The sequence below is a fragment of the Xyrauchen texanus genome, chromosome 14 (assembly GCF_025860055.1).
Source record: "Xyrauchen texanus isolate HMW12.3.18 chromosome 14, RBS_HiC_50CHRs, whole genome shotgun sequence".
Classification (NCBI taxonomy): domain Eukaryota; kingdom Metazoa; phylum Chordata; class Actinopteri; order Cypriniformes; family Catostomidae; genus Xyrauchen; species Xyrauchen texanus.
In genome coordinates, this window is record NC_068289.1 from 37,711,101 (window position 1) to 37,736,950 (window position 25,850).

Consider the following 25,850-nt stretch of genomic DNA (forward strand, 5'->3'; position numbering starts at 1 on the left):
TCCCATTGAAGATATTTCGGCGGCCGCCCAAGTGATAGACTATTTAGGATTTAATGTAGATTTAATGATAAAGTCACAAACAGCTAAAGCAGACATGGGCAACATACGACCCACGGGCTGGATCAGGCCCTCCACATGGTTTAATGTGGCCCGCGGCTCATTTATCGTAAAAGCGTTTTTAATTTTTCATTGGATATTTCAGTTAACTTGCATTGGGACCTAACGCGCCTCCACAAGCATTTAAATGCTCAGGGTTGCCAGATAAGAGACGAAACAAAAAATCCCAGTTTGAGATTTATACTTGTGCAAATTGGAAATATTCTGCCTAATGTTATACTTATTTTGTGCAATCTCGCTTTCTCCTTTGAACAAACTTAGCGATCTGTAGTGCAATATTCTGCTCAAGGAAAAGTGTTATACAGCTACTCTTTGTCCATTCTTGAGGCTGCTTGTGATGTTTGGTGCTACTAATTTTCCAGGTAAACCTTCTCAGTGATTAAATTAAATGTAAAAGTAGATCTCGGCATCATTGACACACGGAGGGGTTATCACTGACATGCGAGCAAAAGCAAGCCAGAGACGAATATGTAAATGTATTTTTTATTTGTGCAATTTAGAAACGTTTAAGTCCCTTCACACCTGTATGTTAATCTAACTCTTGCAGTAATCATTTATCATATTCATGCAGTTGTGTTATTCAGTTGTGTGCTGAAAGTCAATCCATCGAGGAGACCCGCATCATGACTCTTTTAGCATGTAAACGGGTAAAGTTTTAGAAAAAAAAAAGTAAACTCGCCCGCTTTGTGACAAACATTAAAAGTTCTATTTTTATTATTATTAAAACTGAATAATAAATTAACAGGGAAGTAGAGATGGCAAAATACATTTATAATCTCCGCCTTCATTCAGTTTTTTAATGCCTGATAGAAAAGTATCTATCTTTGTAGAGCAATATAATACTTTACGCAATTGCAGAATAGTCTCACTAGTCACAGATAAACTTCAGAAAATTTAGTACACAACTATTTCTGGGCTTAAAAGATACAAAAACCAAATCAATGCAGAACATTGTATCTCAAAAGTAATACAATGTGGCACCCTATGCACTACTTAAAGCTCGATGTGGGCCCCTTTACCAAAATAGTTAAAAATATTAATAATTACACACATCACCTTTACAAATTTGTTTCAGGATTTTACACGAGTTATATTTTGACAAAATGTTTCATTTGAAATAATCTAAAGGTAGAATCTGTTAGACCTCATTTTAAATCAACAGTGGCAGTTTTAATTAAAGTTTCAAGATGTGTTTCAGCTAGTATTTATTTATCATAAATATATTAGTTTATTATTATTATTACTATTATTTAAGACTAGCACACTGGCCTAACCATGGTAACGAGGAACCTTTCCTTTTGTGTAATGTGTGTATATATATATGTAATATTAGGTAACTAACGGGATAATAATGGGCTCATATAAGTAAATATGCTCTTCAATTTTTAAAATGGGGAGAGAAAACTTCCTGTAGATTTTGTTGTTGACATCATCAACAAAAATAATGACACTTGATGCATATCCATGTACTGGGAACCATGAACAAAACTATGCAACATAAAAGGAAATGCAACCCAATATACATTAAATACAGGTTATGTTTAATCTATGGCAGGTCGACACTTGATTTCCAATGTAAAATCTGTCCTGAAGCAAAACCAGTTGAGAACCACTGAGATAAAGATACAGACAGGAGCAGTCTGGCTGTGCTGTCGTGCACCTACAGTATATGTTAATTATTAATAATCTTAGGACATTACCTCAAAAGCTCACACAGCTGATGTTATGTTTCATTTAGTAGTTAATTTAACATGCAATGCTAACATGCTTTAGTTATATAACATGTTATATTTACATTATATTTTTTTATCATGTTTATAATTCTGTTAGCTTTCTTATTTTTTCTATTTATTTATTTATTTACTTTTTTTTACACCAAGAGATGACGCCGCATCATTCTTAAAAGTGTAACACATACTTCAATAAAATAAATGGTTTCAAGTTTCAATTATAATAAAGTGTTTGCTTATAAATAAATAAATAGATAAAATAACCCTTCTGTTTTCACTAATAATAGTAATTTTGTAATACCGTATACCGTGATACCGTGAAACCGTGGTATTTTCTGAGACTGTTATCATACCACGAAAATCTCATACCGTTGCAACCCTACTGTGTACTATGTATTTTTTATGCAGAGTACTGTTTTTAGCTTATCAACATGCTAACACAACACTCAATTGAAATCACGAGACAAGCTCAGGCGGCCGAAACATAGAAAAAGTAAGCTTATGAGTCATTCAATACTGTAAAGTATGGAGAAAAAAAGTGTGGCATGTATTTTATGCATAATATTGCATCATTATCTTAACAACATGCTAATGCTACGACAACAAAGACAACCATGCATCATACCAAAAGTGCTCCTCAAACTACAGTAAGTTCATTGAAGACTCATCTCACTATTCATTAAAACAGAGTCCCTCTTACAAAAAAATCAAGAGCTCTGGCAAACATGCCACATATTCGACAATCATTATTTACCCATGCAAATGAACTTTGCGGCAAACACTTTATTGTTGCCAAAAGTTTGCTGAAGGTTCACCACTAATTATGAAGAGCTTTAAATTCTGGCAAACATTTGTAGTGAACCGCAAGCTCATTTGCATGTGAAAAGAATGAGTCTGACATTTGCGGTAAGTTTGTCAGACTCTATTGAAATCAATAGTGAGTTATGTCTGCTATGCACTTATTGTAGTTTGAAAAGCACGATTGGTAAGTTGTCTTAGCATTCCACATCAGTTCTTTTTTAAGTTTCTATTTCTGTTAGCATGCTACCTATGTAGGCAGTAGACAGCAGAGCCTCACTAGATTATGGAAGAGAACCTAGATGTCACTCGTCTTACTTTCAGCACATGAGTGACTACAAAGTAATGGTAACCTACTATATATTGTACTAGGACTACACAGGATACACAGACTGAGAATGGAAAACAGGTTTGTGTTTGTGTGCTGTTCATTATGACAGATGATACAAGTGGAGCAGACAGAAATGCCTGGAACCTTGGAATTTTTTTTACCTCTTTTTGCCTTCGTTGGTTCATTTTAAATGCTCATGTGGTGTCACTGATACATTTTTATAAGCACAAATATTCCATGTACGTAGTCTCTAAATTTATGTGAGGTCATAAAATACTACATTCATAAAAGAATTAGCAAAATGTGCTTAGAAAAAGTTTTTGATGTATAGGATATCACCTCAGGACATGAACTACCCATTTACTGGATTAGATCCTGCTCTGAACAACAATGTGAGGCCTACCTTGTCAAGAGGAATCTGGATTTGACTGATAAGGTCCTTTATCTCTGAAGTGAATGGAAAAATGCTTTCTGGTGTCATGACGTCACTCAATTTGACAAACACATCTAATTAAAAATAGAGAAAAAAATAAAAGGAAATTGTAAGATTGATAGAGAACTCTAGTGTGATTTTATGGAGGCAGGTGACATACTAACTTGAAGCATGAGTGAATTCACCTTCTGGGAATTACACTGGATAAAACAGTAACAGTAAAGTCTTACATCATCAGTACTCAAATAATATTATCCTTTTACAGCTCTGGTTACTGTAGCTTTGTTGAGAACAAGTTTTAAATGTACTATGATAATTATAATTTTTCACCATGCCAAGTAGGATGTTTTCACCTTTAATTCAAGGGTGTGGTGCACACAGAACACATAGACAGACTGGTTTGGGCAACTGACTTTATGATAGGGATGGGCACTACCACTTATTTTATTTTCGATCCGATACCAATAACTTCAAGTCCAAAATCGTAGATACTGATACCAATACTGATACTTCTAATATATTTATTTTTTAGCGTTTTTTGGGGGGATAAAATGGGTAATTAAAAATGTATTACATTTGTGGGCGTAACACAAAATTATTAGACTTCTGGTTTCTTTTTTCTCCACAATTTGGAATGCCCAATTCCCAATGCGGTCTAAGTCCTTGTGATGGCGTAGTGACTCAGGTTGGCGGAGGACGACTCTCAGTTGCCTCCGATTCTGAGACAGTAAATCTGAGCATTTTATCTACGTGGCTTGTTAAGCACATTACCGTGGAGACATACCGCGTGTGGAGGCTTCACGCTACTCTCCGCAATCACGCACAACTCACCACACGCCCCACTGAGAGCGAACCACATTATAGCAACCACAAGGAGGTTACCCCATGTGACTCTACCCTCCCTAGCAACCGGGCCAATTTGGTTGCTTAGGAGACCTGGCTGGAGTCACTCAGTATGCCCTGAATTCGAACTCGCGACTACAGGGGTGCTAGTCAGCGTCTTTACTTGCTGAGCTACCTAGGCCCCAGACTTCTGTTTTCTTTACCCTTACAAAAATTAACCATGGTTTCATTATTACTAACCATGTTTACTACTTCAATATTACTTTAGTAAAACCATGGTTAACTTTTTTTAATTACTTATTAACAACAGTTGCACAAAATCATTTTAAGAAATGTCACCTTTAGATATGTTGTTATTTTAGTGTGAATTTACTCCAGAGGCTGTTTCTCTGATTTTGTTTCATTGCCTCTACCAGGCACTGATCCTTCTTGTTTGAACGACCATTGCGATGGCGCAAGTGCTTGTCTTGTCTTTCAGCATGCATGTTAAGATGAGCGGAAGAATAAATGGTTCCTTTCTGCACAAGTATTTGTTAATATAGCCTAATCCTCTTTATTTCACTTTGAAGCTTATGATAATTATTCATGTTCATAGTAACCAAATAATAATATCCCTAGTTTAAAATAAAAAAATAAATATATATATATATATATATATATATATATATATATATATATATATATATATATTTGTGTGAGGATAGATATTTTTGATACAATATCCAAACAGGAAGTATCAATGCCTATCCCTACTTTATATATTTTATAAGGTATATATGTTTCTATATTTCCTAATGTCACCCACTATAGCAAGCAACCAGGGGCTACGTGCTTTGCTTTTTCATTGTATGGAAAAAGATGCAATGGTAACACTTTACAGGATGGTTGCATTTGTAATGAAAGGCTAACATTCTCCCAAACATCTAATTTTCTGTTCCATTAAAGAAAGTCAAATCATACAGGATTGGAACATACTTTTTGTTAACATCATTTTCATATCTGGGTGAATTGTTTCTTCACAGATTATCAAAGCAAATTTTTCACTGGTTACAATTTTCTAAAACCATGAATTCCCTTTTAAACAAGTCTTGTCTCTTACACTGCTTACTGCATGTTCTACTCTGTAGTTTACAGCAGTGTGAGCTTGCTAGTCAATCAGCAAAAAAAAAAGCTTAAGCAGCCAGTGAGTACCAATCCAAGTGAACATTTAAACCTATTAAAGAAACTTAATATAATGGCTAATTAATTAATAAGGGAAATGATAGAGTGACACAAATGTCACAGGTCATAAAACATGTTAAGCAAGTCATCTGCAACATACCTCTTCCCTTCCAAGTAAGGATGTGGTTGAGAAAGCTAATGCCTTCATCAATCGCTGGGTTCATGGTGTCAGTAGAAAAATTGGCTTGGGGAAAAGTCCTCTGGATAAAAGTCAAGACCCTAAATGCAGATTAGCAAAGAGAGGCTGAGTCAAAAAAACATGTCAACAAACACAAACACGTGCATGAATGCAGATCACACATTATAATTTTAGAAACTTTTAAAACATTTTAGTGTTTTAGAAACAAACAGTGTTGTGAAAACCATGCCATAATCTCCTCTAAATGACAGCAGTTCACCTCAACTGGTTTTGCTTCAGGTCCCAGATTTTACATTAGACATCAAGTGGCAACCCAATGCAGTACCAAAATGCTTTGTCGTATGCAAATTATCATACAGGAACTGTCCTTAAAATCAAATTTAGAAATGTATCAAAATTACCATGAACTCCATAGGTACAAAAATATGCAAGTGAACATGTACTGTATTTAATTTAGTCTGGATCCATATTTCTTTTAAACATTGCGTAGTTGTTTTCATGGTTTTCAAGAATGTCACGCAACCTGCCCAGGTGGGAATCTGTTTAATTTGGCTTCTACCTTGCCCAGATTAATTGGTTCCAAACTACCATAGAGCTTAACTGGATGAACAGGCTTTGATACCAAAATAAAAGATATGAGAAACATTTTCTCGCTCCTTTTAAATGTTGATACCTATATTTATTTTGTTATTCTAACTGTGCATGATTATATGGTTAGTTGTAGTTTATTATTTGCATTTAGCATAGACCTGTGACCTATTTGGGTCGCAGCCACAAGTTGAGAGCCACTGTAACACAAAACACTGATTTCCTGGTGTGACAGGGCTAAGGGCGGGGCCGAGTCGTGATGTCAGGCTAATCAAGACTTAGTCTTGATGTTAGGCTAATCAATCAGGCTAATCAAGACTCAGAGAGGGATAAAGGCTGACTGTAAGCTGCAGTGCGAGAGAGAGAGAGATTTACGAGCAGCTGTCCGACACCTTTGTGTGTTTGTCTTTTTATTTAGTTCTTCATTAAATTATTATTTATATCGTCAAGCCGGTTCTCGCCTCCTCCTTTCCATTAACCCCTTTACACTAGTGCTGAAATCCGGGAAGGAGGAGGGATGCACCGTAGTGGAGTTCTCACCATTACCATCCACCCCAAAGGAGCAGCTGCGGCCATCCACCGGAGGACAGAGGAGCCTGGCCGCCTGGAAGCGGAAGAACGGCCTCCGACCGAGAGGGGAGGAGGGGCTCCCAACCAACCACCTGGAGTGGTTACCGCTGCCAGGGACAGGGGAGACCCCACCGTCCACCAAAAAATGTCCGCCAGGGGCCAGAGGACTGCCTCTGATCCACCAGGGGAGGCACGGCTGTCGTCCGCTAGAGGGTGGAGGAGTGTCCAAGGACCAAGCTACAGCGTAACAGAGAACCGCGAGAAAGTGTTTTTTTTCTTCTCTCTCTCTCCCCTCTCTCTCCCGCTACGCGTTGGCCTTTCCCTCTCTTTTAAATTTTACTTTGGTTTTTAGGGGGTACTGCACTGTTACCGGAAGTACCCCCTGTGTTTTTAATTATTGTTGTTTCCCTAGCCTTGTTCCCTCCCAGATTCAGGAAGTTGGGGATGACTTGCCAGCAGATGGGTTGGAAGGCCCCCCCCTTCCCAGGGAAAGAAAGGGGGTGTACGTCATGCCGGGGCTCCCCGGCCTGAGAGAATGAGTGAGGAATGTGACAGGGCAGAGGGTGGGGCCGAGTCGTGATGCTGCACACCCGGCACCTAATCAGGCTAATCAAGACTGAAAGGGCCGACTGTAAGCTGCAGAGAGAGAGAGATTTACGGGCAGCTGTCTGACACCTTTGTGTGTTTGTCTTTTTGTTTAGTTCTTCATTAAAATGTTATTTATATCGTCAAGCTGGTTCTCGCCTCCTCCTTTCCATTAACCCCTTTACACCTGGATACATACTTCTTCAGATTTCCCAGTTCCTCTGCTCCAGAACTTATCATCTCTGAGGGCTTCAGGGTGAGTTTAGGCAGGCCCAGCAGGAAGTCCCATACTGATGTCTCTTGTTGAAGCCTATCAAGGACCACCAAAGCCTGCCCAACCGAACTGATCACTTCTGCCGGATTATTGAGCAGCATATCTTTCAACACCTGCCAGCTCACAAACATACACAGATAAGCATGAAAGCCATAAAGTATTATTATTCATTAAATGACCCTGCCATTTGACATGGGCATAATATGATTAGACTCAGTAGCAGATTTTGAATTGTGTGGGGTGGCTGACCGAACCTGATTCATGGTTAGTAAGAATGCTTCCAAAACCGTGTTGTTGGACATGCAGAAGTTTATTAGGCCATGTATGAAGGGATCTGCCTGGGAATCTATTGAGATGTTCATGGCAGTCAAGGGGAAACTGCATAAGGTTTTTTTCAGGACATTCACTGACTCCCAAATGGTGGCTATCATCTCCTATTAAAAACGATATGGAATGACAAACATAACTAAGCTAATGGTCATATCACTTGTCATTTGTATGTTACTTAGGCCAACATACTTGAATAAGCATTACGCATGGTAAAATATTTAAATACATTCCAATTAAACAAACTATAGTCCTGTAGCGTACTTTGTCAGGCTCTGAAGTTTTAAGTTTGAGGTTTGACATAAGGCTTTAGAGTTTAAAGTAACAAAACAAAAACATAATTTTTCATTGTGAGGGCCAACTCAAACTCAAATTTTATTGAGTAAGTGACTTCACAGTATATGAGATTGCTTCAATATTGGATTGGAAATGCCAGGAATTATTAGAAATATTTTTCTAGAATATTCACAAATATTTTATCATCTAAAAATTGCTCTTGGAAATTCTTTTTTAAATATACATTTTACTTATATAGTAATCATGAACAACTGGAAAAGGCATGGGAAAAAATTACAGAAAACCATAGGTCAAAAGGTGTGGGAGTCCAGATATTGGCAGTAAAACTGTAAAAATATTCCTTATTTCATATAATATAAATTCAAATGATGTATTATAAATATGTAATATAAATATTACTTATTCACACAAGAAAAACAATTAGGTTTTCCATTTAATTGCTTAAAGTAATATTCCGTGTTCAATACAAGTTAAGCTTAATCACTACTGTACAAAAATCTTTAAAAAAAGCACAAATCTGGGCCAATATGTAAACATGAAATACTCACTATTTCAAAAGTATACCCACAAGACATAAACAATATGTGTTAACGTGATTTTAGTTTGATAAAATTGCTTACTAAACTTTTCTGTGTAAAGTCAATTTTACAACATCGTTGTAACCCGATTTAAATTAATTTAAAGCTCAAATAATATTTCAGTTTTAACAGAAGAAATAGGTAAGTGCTTCTATAAAATTATAAGCTTCAAATCTGTGCTTTTAAACCCTCCAAAATTTGGCCCCATTCATGTCCATTGCCTCATTGTAACCTCTATTTGTGCTTTTTTTAAAGAAAAGGATGGACAAGTCGGAATTATTTTTTGTGATAATCAACATTACACCACAAATGCTGTCGATTGTGCTTAACTTATATTGAACCCAGAATATTAATTTAAATTCTAGCAGTTATGCCAAACAATTGAGGAATTTGATAATGTGGTATATACAAAAAATAAAGACTACATATGAACATGGCTATGTCAATATTAAAGGAAATAATCTGTTTATATTGGCTAACCTGATCAACCAGTACAGAGCTGTTGAAAGTGTTCACAACAGAAGTCGCATTGCTTTGAAGACTGGATTCTTAAAAAGGGGGTAAACACAATAAAGTTTTAATTTGATAGAAATTGATGTAAAACTAGTCTAAAGCTGAAGTGTGCAATTTCTATGTCACTAGCATCAATTCCAATCAGAACTGCAAAAATAATCACTGTTTTCAAAGAATGGTTTGGGTAGTATTTTACATTAAAATATAAAAATATGCACATACTGAGCATTTGGTCCCATATCTTTAGGAGCTCTGGTTGATTTGATGTTTCCCTTTTAAGAATGGAGTGAACCAGCCCTCCCTTTTGCAGATCGGCCAGTGGAAGTAAGCCATGGAGAAGTGATGCTAGCCTGAAATGAACAGAGGCTCATGGGTCAATACAATACCAAAGGGACATATTTTTAATTCATTTCTCAAGCCCCTTAGCTTTCTATTTCTCTTGCGAACTATAGTTGCGTATATAAATGCTGATGTTTAACCCTAAGCCTACACAAAGAATCAGGATAGACCGATTATTGAAAGCACATATTAGTAAGAGATTAGTCACGTAGTCAAAGATGGAATATTATTTAACTATGGTAAGCACTAGGTGAGGGATTACACAAAAAAGTTTTGTGAATGTAAACTCACATGAGCTGGTAGCAAGTTTGAGAACACACAAAGAGAATGAATTCATAAAGGAAGTGTTAAAGAATGCTCCAATGGAAGTTTCCACAGCACCCTTATTATTCTGAAAATCATATAATTTCTAAATCACTCGTGCATTATTCTAATTCAGTTTTTTAAATCGTTTTAAGTTAAGTAAGTGTCAAAAACATTGAACTCTAAATTTATTTAACCTACATTAAACTAGTATTAAATCACTATGCATTCAAAATATATTTCAGCCTATTTTTAAGATCAACACATTTCAGTTGTATGACTAACTGACATCAAACTGAATACATGAATCCTCAAATAATGTACATATTATGAATTCAGAAGTATTTAACATTAATGAGGAGTATCAACTTAACAATTAATACGTTTTAAACAATACAGATTGGTAAATGGCAAAGCAAATATTTTTGCTTTGGCATTACATGAACTCATTTTATACTGAATTACACTTATTGAAATAAATCTAATGTAAACAATTAGTTTAAACCTTACTTTTGCCAGGAATCTTTGTAAAGTTTTTTTTTTTTTTTACAGATTTCTGCAAGTATGCAATGCTTTAACCTAAACAGATAACTGTGATACCTATTTCTGACATTTTACATTGGAAAAATAAATAAATAATAATGTATCTACAATTGATATTTCTGTAATCATGTCTTGCCACTTAAAGGTGATATTGCTAAGCCGTATCCAACACCAAGCAACAACATCCTGTCATCAAAATAATATGCTACTGAACAACCTGACATTTACCCACTAACTGCAACAATAATAAGGGATTTTCATTAGCCCTTATTCTGAAAATCATGTCGTTTCTGAATCTAAAATGTAAATTTTTTGTTTATGTTGAAGCAAACAGTGTCTAAAAACCTTCAATTCACCAACAAAATAACAATGGTCCAATTGACTACAAAGTTTTTTAACTTTGACTAAACCTAGACATTAAGGACAGAACAATAAACCCAGACAGATGTAAAAGAACTGCTTGTATACTAATGGCTTTGGCAAACATTGTGGCATAAAACAACCATGGGTTATTGCTAGACAACTGACAAAAGAAGTGCATTTAGCTTTGTGAATACTAAGGTAAAGGGGATAGAAATGTTGCAAGAGGTATTTTGCAATGAGCACAATAGTAATCTAGCCAGTGACGTGTCAACATACAGGTATGGCCTCTTTTTTGTGATCCCAGTCTACAGAATATCAGATATCTACATCACTTACTGTGGTTTGGCATTAGAATTTTAAGTCAATATGGTTTACCAACAATGTAACATCTAATTAGAGAAAGATCTAGACTCAACAAACACTAGCCTCAGAACTTCTGTGTGGTGCTACATGAAACAACTTTTGGGGAAAGTAAGTGTTTGTGAAAATCAGTAATTTTGCTCAGCAGCTTCTAGGAATCCATATCTTACTTGTGAGATTCAGTATCTCTGCGCCCACGATGGCCTTTGTAGAAGAATGATCTGGACTGTCCATCTGTTAGGTAGGATCTGTTGGTGCAGGAACTGTCTGTACTGCACATCAAGGTCTGTAGGAACGGGAAGAAACCGGTGCTTGGGAGGTTTCGTGGTGCCACATAGCCTAAAAGAAACAGAGCAGAGTCACATTTCATTGCTCAGATGTTGCTCCATGCAATGTCACAGTGATCACAGTTTCCTTTCCTGTGTTGACATATTTTCTGTTGAAACAGGAGGGTTAGGCCTTGTCATTTTTTCATCACAGACATGAATAGGGTTGCCACCTTGGCCTTGTAAAATTCCTGGACACCTGACTGAAAAATGTGTTGCTGGTAATCATGTGAGCAAACATATTATTTATGATTATTTTTTTTATTTATTTTAGTTCCTTGTTTGAGATCGAAATTAACACATTTATAACATATATTTCAATCAAACAACAACATAAATACAGTCTATTTCTAAGATACATATTTACATATTTAAGACAGCCTATTTCTAAGATACATATTTAAATTCATAACAAAATCCCATCAAAATGAATTGTGTAATTTTTTAACAAAATTTAATAAAACTTAAAAATGTATTTTTTTATTATTTTATTTTGTTAAAGAGAAATCAATTCAATTAGAATTTTGTTATGAAATGTATAAAAAAAAAAAAAAAAATCTTTATTTATTTTGTAGCCAAAATTTCAGATGGCCAAAAACAGCGTTAATACTGGAAAATCCTGGATGTTCTAAATATTAATAGAACATTAGTTTAGATTTCTTGGCTCTGTGTACTTGTAGCCGTACTGCCATTATGCATCATGCAATTTGTTACTGCCTTGTAAAAAAGACTATAGGCAAGCCGATTTGAACCAGCCATAAAAGTACCAATTTATTTCCATAAAACTTCAAACTTTTGGCTGTCAGTGGATAATATATTATTATTATATATGACAATAGTTTATTTGCACCTATAGAAAAATTTGAAAGGGGATTAAGATCTTTAAAAACTTTGAAGAAATTCTGACTTGTCACAGCACCTAAAATATACACTTTCCTTTGTACTTTCATGTACATTTTAACCTAACATCTGTATGTTGGGATATGTTATTTGTCTGAGCTTTAAAGTGTTTACTTGAGTGCTTTCTCTAAAAAAATCCACTTATCACTTTTACAGTGGTTTTATATTTTTTAAATTTATGACAGATTTTGCACTGCGAGGCCCATTGTCATGACTAGCAATCATTAGAAATGTCTTCGTAAATTGTAAATTTAGACCTACCACGTCGCATTCACAGACAGCAGAGACTGCATATTGATTTCAATGTGATTTTTTGAACACTTTTTTATCCTCTCAAATAGTTTTCAATGGCTTTCCAATTAACAAAATATATTATTTCAATTTATTGTATGTACCATTGTCTTTACAAATGTTTTTACAAACTACTTGGACAACAATGCTTTTGGGAAACGCACCTTAGAGAATAAGTACTACTTAAGTGCTGCTAACGTTCTACTTAGTGCTTCAGGAAACCCAGCCAAGGGCAAAAAGCTACTATGAGATAATTGTTGATTTAAAGAGTGCAGAGCTATACAATGAATGTGGATAGCATGCACATACTTACTGAAATGTATAATCTTTAATTGCAGACTATGGTATCTTGGCGAATTTGAGCACAATTTGAGAAATTGTTAAGATCTCTGAAACTCTCGAGAAAAATCTGAGAAGGAGATCCGCAATAGTCTACTTTTGATCTCTATTTTATGTCATAGTTTTCTAGAAAATTTAATTTTTTCTTTTTGTTTCACCAGTGTATGACTTTCAATGGAAATAAAATGTGTTTGATTTATTTCAGTTCTTTAAATCGCACACAGTACTTTGAGTCATAAAGTACATTACTATAGACTAACAGTGACCACTAAAATGGTTTTGTAGCATTATAGACATAGTTATGCAATGTTTGTCATGCAAATAGTGTTTCAAAGCATCACAACAATAGTGAAGGATATAAAATAAACACGACATGATCTGCTTGGGGTGTGACAAGTGTATAAATGATTCATGCTTACTGAAATATACAGCACAATAGGACTGTTCCTCAAAAGGACTGTTGCATTGTTTAATTAGTCATTCATAAACTAATATTTAATCTGAGATAATAATTACACTTTTTTCAATTCTGAATGTAATGTTTATTCTTTCACTGTGACAGATATTTTCAGATATACTTTGCTTTATCCAACATAAAGCGTGGTGGTGGCATAGTGGCTAAAGCACAGGGCTGTTAATCAGAGGGTCCCTGGTTTGAATCCCATGGCCACCACCATTGTGCCCTTGAGCAAGGCACTTAACTCCAAGTTGTTCCAGGGGGATTGTCCCTGTAATAATTGCACTGTAAGTTGCTTTGGATAAAAGCATCTGCCTTATTTACATAAATGTAAATGTAAATATAAAGCAACATTGATAGGGCAAAAACTACAATGACACAAAAAATTCCCAAATAATTTTCTTTTAAGCTAAAGTGAACTCTGCCTGACATTTGAGCAGGCGTGGCTCATCTGTATGGAAGATCCCGACCTAAATATTAATCTACTTGAAAACATAGATCTACTGTATACCAACTGCCAACTAGAAAAAAAAGTTCGTCAAGACAAACTTTAAGTTGGCTTGTGAAAGTTTGGACCAGAAAGTTTGAAGAGGTTTAAAGTAGTTTGAAGTTTAAATTAGTTTAAAGTAGTTTATAGTTTAAAGTAGTATATAGTTTAAAGTAGTTTAAAGTTTAAATTAGTTTGTAGTTTAAACTAGTTTAAAGTTTAAAGTAGTTTGTAGTTTAAAGTAGTTTAAAGTTTAACTTAGTTGCTAGATAGATAGATAGACAGATAGATAGATAGATAGATAGATAGATAGATAAATAGATAGAGAGATAGACACTCAGATAGATAGATAGATAGATAGATAGATAGACACGTTTTTAGCATTTTTTTGCACTTCGCTAGGTGATGCTAGCACGTTTTTAGCATGTTTTAGCACTTCGCTAGGCGATGCTAACATGTGTTAACATGATGCTAGCAGGTTTAAGCACTTCGCTAGGCGATTTTAGCATGATGCTAGCACATTTTTAGCTTGTTTTAGCACTTAAACTTCAAACATACAGTGTGACCAGTGTAGTCTGATTACAACATTAATGACTCTAATGAGCCGGTTCTTTTGAATCTACAGTGTGAAACATACAGTGTGACCAGTGTAGTCTGATTCCCAAATTAATGACTCTAATGAGCCAGTTCTTTTGAATCTACAGTGTGAAACATACAGTGTGACCAGTGTAGTCTGATTCCCAAATTAATGACTCTAATGAGCCAGTTCTTTTGAATCTACAGTGTGAAACATACAGTGTGACCAGTGTAGTCTGATTACAACATTAATGACTCTAATGAGCCGGTTCTTTTGAATCTACAGTGTGAAACATACAGTGTGACCAGTGTAGTCTGATTCCCAAATTAATGACTCTAATGAGCCAGTTCTTTTGAATCCACAGTGTGAAACATACAGTGTGACCAGTGTAGTCTGATTCCCAAACAAATTACTCTAATGAGCCGGTTCTTTTGAATCTACAGTGTGAAACATACAGTGTGAGCAGTGTAGTCTGATTACAACATTAATGACTCTAATGAGCCAGTTCTTTTGAATCCACAGTGTGAAACATACAGTGTGACCAGTGTAATCTGATTACAACATTAATGACTCTAATGAGCCGGTTCTTTTGAATCTACAGTGTGAAACATACAGTGTGACCAGTGTAATCTGATTACAACATTAATGACTCTAATGAGCCGGTTCTTTTGAATCTACAGTGTGAAACATACAGTGTGACCAGAGTAGTCTGATTCCCAAATTAATGACTCTAATGAGCCAGTTCTTTTGAATATACAGTGTGAAACATACAGTGTGACCAGTGTAGTCTGATTCCCAAATTAATGACTCTAATGAGCCAGTTCTTTTGAATCTACAGTGTGAAACATACAGTGTGACCAGTGTAGTCTGATTCCCAAATGAATAAATTTACTGTGACTGAAAACATTATTATCATTGTAAAACATTTAGTTTTTTATTACTGTGGATACGTGTAAATGGCATGAAGATAGGTCTGTTTCTCTCCCTCTGGTGTTTTTAACAACACTTAACATCATTAAAAAACATTTGATTTAGATTTTGATCTACAACAAGTCAACATTTTAAGATAAAGCGTTCTTATTTAGAACATTTGAATCAACATTATGTTCTAAGAGTGCCGCCTTGTGGTGGAATAATGCAAGGCTACCACAAATTGTGTTAGCACATTTTTGTTTTGAGTAATGAGTTGAACAAGTTGAATAATGTAAAAATATATATATAATAATAATGAAAAAAGAGCAAGATCATGTGCAAGTTTTATCCAGTTAATTATAGTGCAATGTTAGTATAGGCCTACTGTTTGTATCAATAACCCTCAAAGTGTATTAATACCCTTAGCTCATGTCTCATGTTGGGCATTGGATGTTCTTTGTGTGTTTCATTCAGCAATTTTGGTAGGTAATTGAATTCTCGTTTACATGACGTTTCAGAATACCACTTACCGGTACTACAAAAATCCCTGGAATAAAACACTTTAAGTGCATGTAAATGTGGTCATTGTGATCTTTTACTCACTTGTTTCTCTTTTATCTGCTTTGCACACTTCAGCGTTTATGCAGTTATATTCTTAGCTAGTTCTGAGTTTTGATTTTGTTTAAATATAAATATTTGAGTGGATTGAGCTAATGTTACAAGTGTCCAATTACAGGCTGGTTGCTGAGATTAAGCGAGTAGTATTCGGCTGGCCATGTGATCTTAACATGGCAGCCCCAATTATGAGACCCTCTCCATATAGAATGAAAACAGCTTTTATATGGTCACTGAAATGACTGGAGTCTTCATTTTCATGTAAATGCTCATGATTTTATACATAGATTTTAAATTTACAATAAATGTTTTAAAGGAGTAACGCTTATTTAATGATGAAAACAATGCTGAATACACCTTGGTAACTGAAATCTATTGCGTTTGAATGATGCTGCATCCATGCCGATAGATGTCAGTGTCCAAGTCCAGGACAACAAAAGAAAAAATTACCAGTACTGAGTGCATCTTTAAATAAAAATATTGTCCATTGGCATGAGAATATCAATATAGTATTGTGAGGTAAACATTTGCAAAAATATTTATTCTCTACTTTTATCTTGGGATTATCGTCTATTATATTTCTTTGTCACTTCTGTACCAATAACACTTGGGTTCTTTACTTCATCATGTTGCTTGAGCTAATCAATGTAAGAATCACATGGTGGGAAAATCAAGTAACAAAGGCATTGTCTTCTAAGAATAGAAAACCTCTTTCACAACTAGCACCTATTCACACCGTCACCTAAACAGTAAGTACCTTTCAAATGTAAATATTAAGGCAAATACATCAACTAGAACTAGCACTGATGCCAAAATGGTTGACCACTAAGTTTAAGCATTAGTTTACTGATGTTATGAAATGTGTTTTGAGTTACTTACAGTATGATGGATATACAGATAGATAAACACTGGGTTTACCTGAACAGCACACCGCAAGGCAAGAGGGAGCGACTTACGGGAAAGACCAGACATAACAACCTGATCCTCGAGGGATCTCCAAAACTAGAAAACTCCCATTGGACTCTCAGCTCAAAACACTAAAACATTATCATTAAACACTAGATAATGTGAGATATTGACACATTTATTTGACTTTCTCTTGTAGTCTATATATAGGATGATGTTTGAGAGAGGTACACACATGGTTCTTTGAGGATTGGAGCGAACTGTGTACGGGTGATGGCCAAGATGATAAAGATCACAAGAGGCCAGATAAGGAGAGCCAGCGACCAAGCCTGAAAACATGAAAAAACACAAATGTGTGTTACAAAAGACTCTACTTAAGCAATATCACACAAGAATGAGTGGTGTTGTAGCGAATTTAGTACAACATTACGCTTGAGAGTGGATTTTGCTTTAATTCAAGACGATAGTAGCAAGTAACTTACATTTTAGACACACTATGACCACTTCCTCTGGGGTACTTCCTCTTAACTTCGAACATTGCAATATGTAAATCATGCAAAGTCATGCTTTTATTTTAAGCATTAATGGAAAGTGCAACCACAGAATTTCACAGAATCCATATATGATTCAAACATCAATACCATTTTCACCTGGGCTGTGCATAATACCTTGTCTAGAAACCTGTCATTTTTCACAGAATTTACTCCATTATAAATAATTAATTTATAATTAGGTGTGGTGGTGGCGTAGTGGCTAAAGCACAGTGCTGTTAATCAGAAGGTTGCTGGTTCTAACCCCATGGCCACCACCATTGTGTCCTTGAGCAAGGCACTTAACTCCAGGGTGTTGTCCCTGTAATAATTGCACTGTAAGTTGCTTTGGATAAAAGCGTCTGCCAAATGCATAAATGTAAATAATAATAATTTGAATAGTGATTTTCCGATTTGGCTCTACTCACTGGCTGCCGGATGACACCCAGGCCATTTTTCCAGAGAAGAAGTCTTAACTGTTGTAAGGAGGCCATCAGAGGAGAAGTGCTAATTCAGATTAAAGACAAGAGAAAAGATGTTCAGAAATGTAACCGTTTCTGTTACATTGGCAAAGATATTCAGCAATTCTTGCATTTTGTTGTTTTCGACACTTGCTGTAAAAAAGGGTAACCTGCAATTGTTACCTTAAGGAGCTATTTCTACTACATCTAAACCTTAAAAATCCCTTTTTTGGTGAGTCACGGTAAAATAATATTTTTGATAAAATCAGTTCATTTAGATGTTACAACATGAAGCACATTTGAAGTGCAGACTTCAAATGAAGCACAACAGTGCAAACAAAACTTTATATAAATCTTTATATGATGTTATATTAAAAATGTATTTGCTTTATTGGTGTCACTGCACGACTATATATAGAGAGAGAGATACACTGGGTTGGGGAGTAACGGAACACATGTAACAGGATTATGTATTTCAATTACAAAATATTAGTGACTGTACTCCACTACAGTTACAAATTGTTGGTAATCAATATACATCAAATTTAATTTAAATAATTAGTAATCAGTATACAGTTACATTGTATAAATGTAACTGTAAAAAGTATTTTGATTACCAAAGAGATTACATTGCATTTTATTGTCATTTGTTCCATGTAATATTAAGTCTATTCAGTCGGGGAAATAAAATTCCATATAAATTATGCAATACAAATACCTTTTGAACAGCAGTGAAACACTTTCTTAAGATGTGTTACATATGAGTAAGTCTGAGGTAAGTTTGGCGCAGCAGAAATAGACCTTGTGTAAATTGTAACGTGAACATTTAGAATTAAGTTAAGCTAAAATGCTATTTCTCGCCATACACCCTTTTACAGCATGATTATATTTTTTATGTCAAGAGAATCCACGTTACATCTTTATTTTTCTTTCTCTCACAAGACCTTTGAAATTAGGGCAAAAATCATATTCTTGATAATTTTTGTATTGTTTTCTGAAAAAACAGAGCACTTAAAACAAGATCAATATTGTTTTAGAAGCAATATTGCATATTGTTTAACAAGCAAATACAGTAAACATATTTCAGCAAAATTAAATCAGCAAACTGAATGTTTGATTTTTTTATGAACTTACAGAATAAAAGAAGTTGTTAACGAGACACACACAGATATCAACTCTCGGCATACGAAACGCATCAATGGTGATGCAATTTTTTTTTGTCTGAGAGTGGAAGCCTTTGTATTAACATTATATCTACTGAGATTTGAAATAATAATATTTAAAGGCTAATTGTCTTTTTTAAATATGGTGCCTTTATTAACTTTGTCCTTATGTGTTTCTATTGAAAGCAATTTTCAGAGATGTTAAATATGTAGGGAGAAAACGTCCCTACTGAATACTTCCTATTTATTCCTTTTATGTCTGCTATTTAATACCAGCCGCAAATAAACTTTTATTGTAGGCCTAATCATTGATTGGACGTTACTTCGATTGTCTCTCAATTTAGCTACCTACATTATCGTTTATAAAATAAACAAATAGGCCTACATCAGTATCTGGCAGACTTGACCACATGCCAGAACTCTGGCTACTTACTAAAAAAGAAAAAGAAAAGAAAAAAGAAATACGTTGTAGGCTATAGTTACCTTGTTTTGGCTGTTGTATTGAGATTAATTTATCCACTGCGTGTGATATAATGAAGACATGTTGCCAGGTATTTCCTAGCAAAGAACGCTCTCCATGTGATATTTCAACAACACCTGGCAGCAAATTAATTAAAAGCGATTAATAAATTCTTAATAAATCGCGCAACTGTCTCTCGTCAGATTTTCACGCCGCTGTCAGTGATATCCCGTACACATAGCTACACATATATGTGTAGCCTATAGCGTAAGTGAGAGGCGGGAGTTTCACACAGCACAGCTTGTAAGACCGGTTTGATTCCGCGCGTCGTGTGCGTGTGCAGTTCATGTGAAATAAAAACCAATAAATGCGATAGTGAGACATTTTTATTGTTGTTCTTTTTTTAGACAATACAGGTATGCCAATAATACTTGGTTGGAGATGTCTGAATGATAACAAATCAATAAAAATGAAATCTGTGTTGTGTATCTTTATTCACTCTTGTATGTTATTGATGAAAAAAGCCAGATTGATTTCAGGCTGTGAAGTTTTCATAAGAGCTGTGAGCTAAGGAATTTGAGTTTACCTGTGATTAAATAAAAACAGGTAAAAGCAGTGACACTATAGCAACACAAAGGTCATGTTCATCATGTATCATAGTCATAAAATGTATACCTTGAATAAAAGATTTGCCAAATGCCTGTATGTAATGTAGATAAGAAAGGAATGGAATAATTCCAGCTCTAGTCTCAGTACTGGTCCAAATCTTTGTTTTTGTTTACCCTACAGCACCACTAGTCAACAGACCAGTTTCCTGAGCCTGTGCTATCCACAACTCCCATTCAGTAAAGTAATGGTCAAATTCTTAATTTGGGGTTTTGACAATGATTTAAACACACATATATTAAATTGAAATACATATATTGGTCAGCTCAAAATCTAGAGTTGTAAAAATGTACATCCCAGACTGGGACACACATTTAACACCCTGTTGTTAAAAAGAGATGGATCTTGGGAACTGTGAAAAGTTTCCCAGAAACGCCAGTAGAACAAAGCATCCCATGCTGCCCTTTGTGAGTATAAGTCACAAAGCATTGTCTCCACCCACAAGTTGAGGTAAACTGATCAGTACAGCTTTGAGCTAGGCAGATTACCATCAAATGAAACCAGATTCAACCCACAACAACCCCATAAAAATTATGTAAATGGAAACAAAACATACTGTGGTTATTCTGAAATCATTTATCTGCAATTAGATCTGTTATGATTTGCTGGATACGTAAGACCAGACTTTAGCGATTGAAAGGCACTGATCAGTTTAAATTCTTTTAAGAAAACACTTTTGACAAAAATCAAGGGAAAACAAAGAGGAAAAATATGATTGACAATCAATAAAAAATAATCAACTTTCACATCACATGTAAGCATTAAAATAACCACTTCAATGCACAAAAATGTACAAATGAGAACATCTTTAAATGGTAAGAGGCATGTAGAAAATATACATTTTAAAAAATACACTGGTACACTAAAATAGAGAAAAATTTAGAAATGTTCATCGTCCAAGGAATGAAAACAAAGCTGATGTTGGCGTTACTGTGATTTAACATTTTATGTTACATCCCTAGGCATTTAAAGTTCTTCTTTTATTTTGTACTTCATCTTACGAAAATAAAAAGCATGATGCAAGTAGTATTAAAATGAATGAGATAAAATACAAATCTGTATGGCAAAGCAACTAAAGCACACAGAGGCACAACACTGACAACAATATCATACAAACTAATACTGTATGGTCATATATGTAATTTATCCAAATGAAAAATGGTATAAATTGTGCAGATACAAAAAACCTGTCTACAATACACCAGAGCTTTCATCACAGTGGTATTCTGTAGACAGATCAACAACCAAAACCAAAGAATCGTGAGAACAGAAGAGCAGCATTCACAGATTTGAAGAGTATGGCACAAGGTATGTGATGAAAGCCATGTGATATTTCTCATATGGCTCAACTTGTTTTCCTTGTCTTATGTTACCACTATCAGTATGTTCTGAACAAAAACTATCAACTCTGCTTTTAAAAACAATATATTTTCAACGCTTTCAGGAAAAACTTTTTTCAAAAAATATATAAATCCTGTTGAATTTTAGGAATCAATAGCAGTCTGTTCATCTTGCACCTTGTTTTCTGCAGTACAGTGGCTATCAGTAAACAATTTTCCAGTGTGTGGGCTGCTCACATTCTTTCTCACCATCACCACAGAAACGGTTATAGGTGGTGTTAGGATCAAAACCTAGGATCTCCCTTTCCTCGTGTATTCTGAAAGAGAAGGTTGAAACTGATGTGCCGATGAAATACCTGGCAAGAAAGGCAACATATATGTGAGTGGGTGGCATTGGGTAACTTGATAACGTGATTAACATTAAGTGATACTAAGTCATTGCAAACAACATGGATTACAAATGTAATCAATTAGGAAAGCACAACAGCATTTGATAAATGATTTGGAAGTCATAACCAGTAAAGTCATGAGTTGACTGAACGGGTGAAGGTGCAAGCTAATTTGTCATAGGTCCTGTTTTTCTTGTTTTTAAAGGAAATAATCTTTCCAAGTCACACCCAAATTCATGGAATAGCAAATAATTAAAACAAATCTTCTTTCAATAGGAAATAAAAAACTAAAATTACAACAAAAAAATCTAAAATGAAGCAACAAAGTGTAAATAAATCAAGTGGATGACTCATCTTTCAAGCATTGTTGCTAAAGCACATTTTTGTCCGCCTACAGGTTTTTATTTTTTTATTTTTTTAAAGCAGTCCTTATGTAACCTCTTTGAGACAGGACAGCGATGACAGAGGACAGAGAGAGCCATATGGATATGGTTCAATACCTTGCATGAGCACAGATCCACTGGTCTATGATGGCCACCCCTCCATCCTTCAGGAGCTCCAGGTTCTCCAAGATGGGCTCGTATCGGACCATCTCAGGCAGCATCTTTTTCAGTTTAGCTAGCTCTATAAGCAGAAACAACCTGATGTCATAAAAATCCATATTTAAGCAAATATTTCTTTCATTATTTACCCACTCTTGTGTCATTACAAACCCGAATGCTGTTATTTTTGCAGTGGAACTCAAAAGGAGAATTTTTTAAGAATCATACAGTAGTATTTATGCCTGTCAAGCTAAAAAAAATCAAAATAATAATAATAATAAATTTATATATATAATTTTTTTCTTTTCTTTTTTTGAGCTTGACAGGCATAAATACTACTTAATGATTTTTCAAAAAAATCTCCTTTTGTGTTATGAAAAAAATATAATTTATGGATATATATGACTTATATATGACTTATTCACTTTATCTTCTGAAGCCAAAAGATAGCATTGTGTGAGGAACAGATTGAAATGTGTCGCTATTCGCTGAAAATCTTCCCCTCCACTGAAATCTCATTCTCCATATACAAACCATACCTACCAACACTCCTGATTTTACCAGGTTTCTCCCATTTTTCTACCCCTCCTCCAACTGTACTCCCGATTTACAATTTCTCCCGATAAACTCACAATTTTCCATATCTACACTTTGTTCATGAGGGTGTATTAGACCTCCAGGTATGGTTGGTTGCCACCTGTCCAGTAAAATACTGGATTGACCCATATTTAAATATGAAATTATGCATCCCGTTTCAAATCCAATAAACTGGTCCCATAAACTGGTCAGATGTCGTCACGGTGATATTGTCCAGATCGTTTATTTAACATTGATATAAGTTGAAAATGTTTCATACGTGTAAGGGGTGGTCTGAAACGACCACACATTATGCTGAAATGTGCCAATACTGTGAAGGGTGTGTTAAGAGACTGTCTGAAAAATCTAAACATTGTGCTAAAATGGTGGATATGTTTATTGAAAAAGAGAAGGTTCAATAAGATGTAAAAAAAAATTACACAGATCCAACAATGTACAACTATAATCACTGACAAGAAGGAAAAAAATAAATAATAAAAAAAACATAAAAAATATAAAATAAACCAACACAGATGTACACATAAATAAGATAAAGAAGTTAAATAATTAAAGAAATAAAAATAATTGTATTTTTATAAGTCATGGGTCAGGAAAGTTCTCAGCATATATGAAAGGATATACACTTTTTATTATTAATAACTCAGAAAGTTATTCTATAGTCTGAAACTAGACTAGAGTGGTGGTGGTGTAGTGGCTAAAGCACAGGGCTGTTAATCAGAAGGACGCTGGTTCGAACCCCACGGCCACCACCATTGTGTCCTTGAGCAAGACACTTAACTCCAGGTTGTTCCGGGGGGATTGTACCTGTAATAAGTGCACTGTAAGTTGCTTTCGATAAAAGCGTCTGCCAAATGCATAAATTTAAATGTAAAACTGTAGAGGGTGTGGTAAGGGACCATCTGAATACATTTCTTATTATTATTCATCTTCAATGTAGTACTACTGGCCAGTACTGCTGCTCCCTATACGCATATTTCGCAGTCCGTGTAGTGCACCTACTCCCAATAGCGGCACCATCTTAACATAGGGGGGCACCAGAAATACCGGCTGCCGTTCCTCACACATAGGAACCACGTACCACTGTTTAAGCCTTGGAAAATAGCACGTGTTTTTTTGGGCTACATTAATGGTGCTTTTATGGCGTTTTAATTTTTTGGAGATTGACAGATGTGGTCTCTATGAATTGTCATTGTATGGAAAAGAGCTGCGTGAAGATTCTTCAAAATTTCTCCTTTAGTGTTCCACAGAAAAAATAACAACAGCATACATGCTTGAAGTGACATGAGGGTGAGTAAACAATGACAGAAATGTCATTTTTGGGTCAACTATTCCTTCAAACATCACAATACAGCTTTGTCTTAATAGTGTCCGTACCTTCTTCATCAGCATCTGTGGCAACAAAAACTTGCTCAAGTTTGTGCTTCTTCATGAGACTACGGATCTTCTTAACTGCACCTTTAAGACTGGGCACATCCTCTCTGTGACCCCAGATGAAGTCCTTTCTGCGCAAGTGGACTCCCAGGTAAGGGCCTCCCTTAGCACTGCCCAGCCTGTTCTGCATTTAAGAGTTAACAACAAATTGTGTAACAAATATGGCTGATCTGTCAAACAAATGAAGTGAGCATGGGTGTACAGCACATGGCAAACATGCAATGTTTTGACACGTGAAAAGCTTTGACAAAGCTAAAGTCTTTTATCAAATGCCTTGGTGCATAAAAAACAGTCTAGGACTGCTATCTATTTAGTTTGCATCAGTGACACCAGCATTTCTTGTATTTGAAAAATAAAATTTAGAAGCATTAATGTAAGTGAAACATACTTTTATTCGGGTCCAGTCCTCGTTGTACAGTGTCTGGTCCTCTTTATCGGTGGAGTTAAGATATTTGGCCCTGAACTCATCCCCTATGATACGCAAGTGTTTGGCAAACACCATACTTCGCCTTGTCTTTGGAGTAAAAAACACATAATGTTTGGTTCAATTTTAAGGGATCAGGTGAAAATAAAATATTTCAAAAGGACAAAAGCTAAAATATTTATCTTAATCATGTTTACAAATTCATGGACGGTGGTCCAAAAGAGTATTTGGACACTCAAGGCACAAATTAAAATACATTAAGATTTTACTAGCTTTACAGCAATGTTTATCAACTGGGTACTAGACATCTCTGGTGACAGCCGAACAGCTAACGGGAGTGTTACAGTTTTGTTTCCTTCCACATTATCTTCTGATCATCTGGCAATGGAATGCCTTTATGGTCGGAGATCGGAGATGTTAAGTAGGAATATCCTACATCCGACTTGAATGGAACGCAGCATCAAATGAAAGCCTAGAGTCTCCTGACTTGAGTACAGTCAGTTTAAATGAATTGAAATTATATATAGGGAAGCCAAAATTCAATGTTCTCCTAGGAGGACACGGGTTCGCAGATCACAGTACATGTTAAGGGCATGCAACTTCTGATATCTGAGCATATCTGAGGCTAAGATTAAAGTTAATTTTGTGTTTCAATAATATTTAAAGATTTATTATATAAATAGCCTATCACAGATGTAACATTTAAACTGTTGGTGTAAATTATATTATATTCCGATGTTTTATCATAGGATGACCCCATACCGTACATATCCACAGAGGTCTAA

The 25,850-nt window shown here is 35.2% G+C and overlaps 1 protein-coding gene and 1 long non-coding RNA gene across 2 annotated transcripts in view; both read right to left on the reverse strand.

Moving 5' to 3' along the window:
- Nucleotides 1-15,994: 15,994 nt before the first annotated feature.
- LOC127655417 (uncharacterized) lies at nt 15,995-19,873 on the reverse strand. The gene is made up of 3 exons (XR_007972037.1): nt 19,700-19,873; nt 18,021-18,099; nt 15,995-17,391 (listed from the first exon to the last, which is right to left on the reverse strand). It is a non-coding gene; the product is annotated as an uncharacterized LOC127655417 (long non-coding RNA).
- Nucleotides 19,874-20,050: 177 nt separating this feature from the next.
- Nucleotides 20,051-25,850, reverse strand: part of pofut2 (protein O-fucosyltransferase 2) — an 11,211-nt gene continuing 5,411 nt past the window's right edge. The window contains exons 6-9 of the mRNA XM_052142645.1: nt 25,030-25,155; nt 24,585-24,765; nt 22,572-22,695; nt 20,051-22,038 (exon numbers count right to left, since the gene is read on the reverse strand). Coding sequence (XP_051998605.1) covers nt 21,885-22,038; nt 22,572-22,695; nt 24,585-24,765; nt 25,030-25,155 — 585 coding nt within the window. The 3' untranslated portion in view covers nt 20,051-21,884. The remainder of the gene's footprint in view (nt 22,039-22,571; nt 22,696-24,584; nt 24,766-25,029; nt 25,156-25,850) is intronic.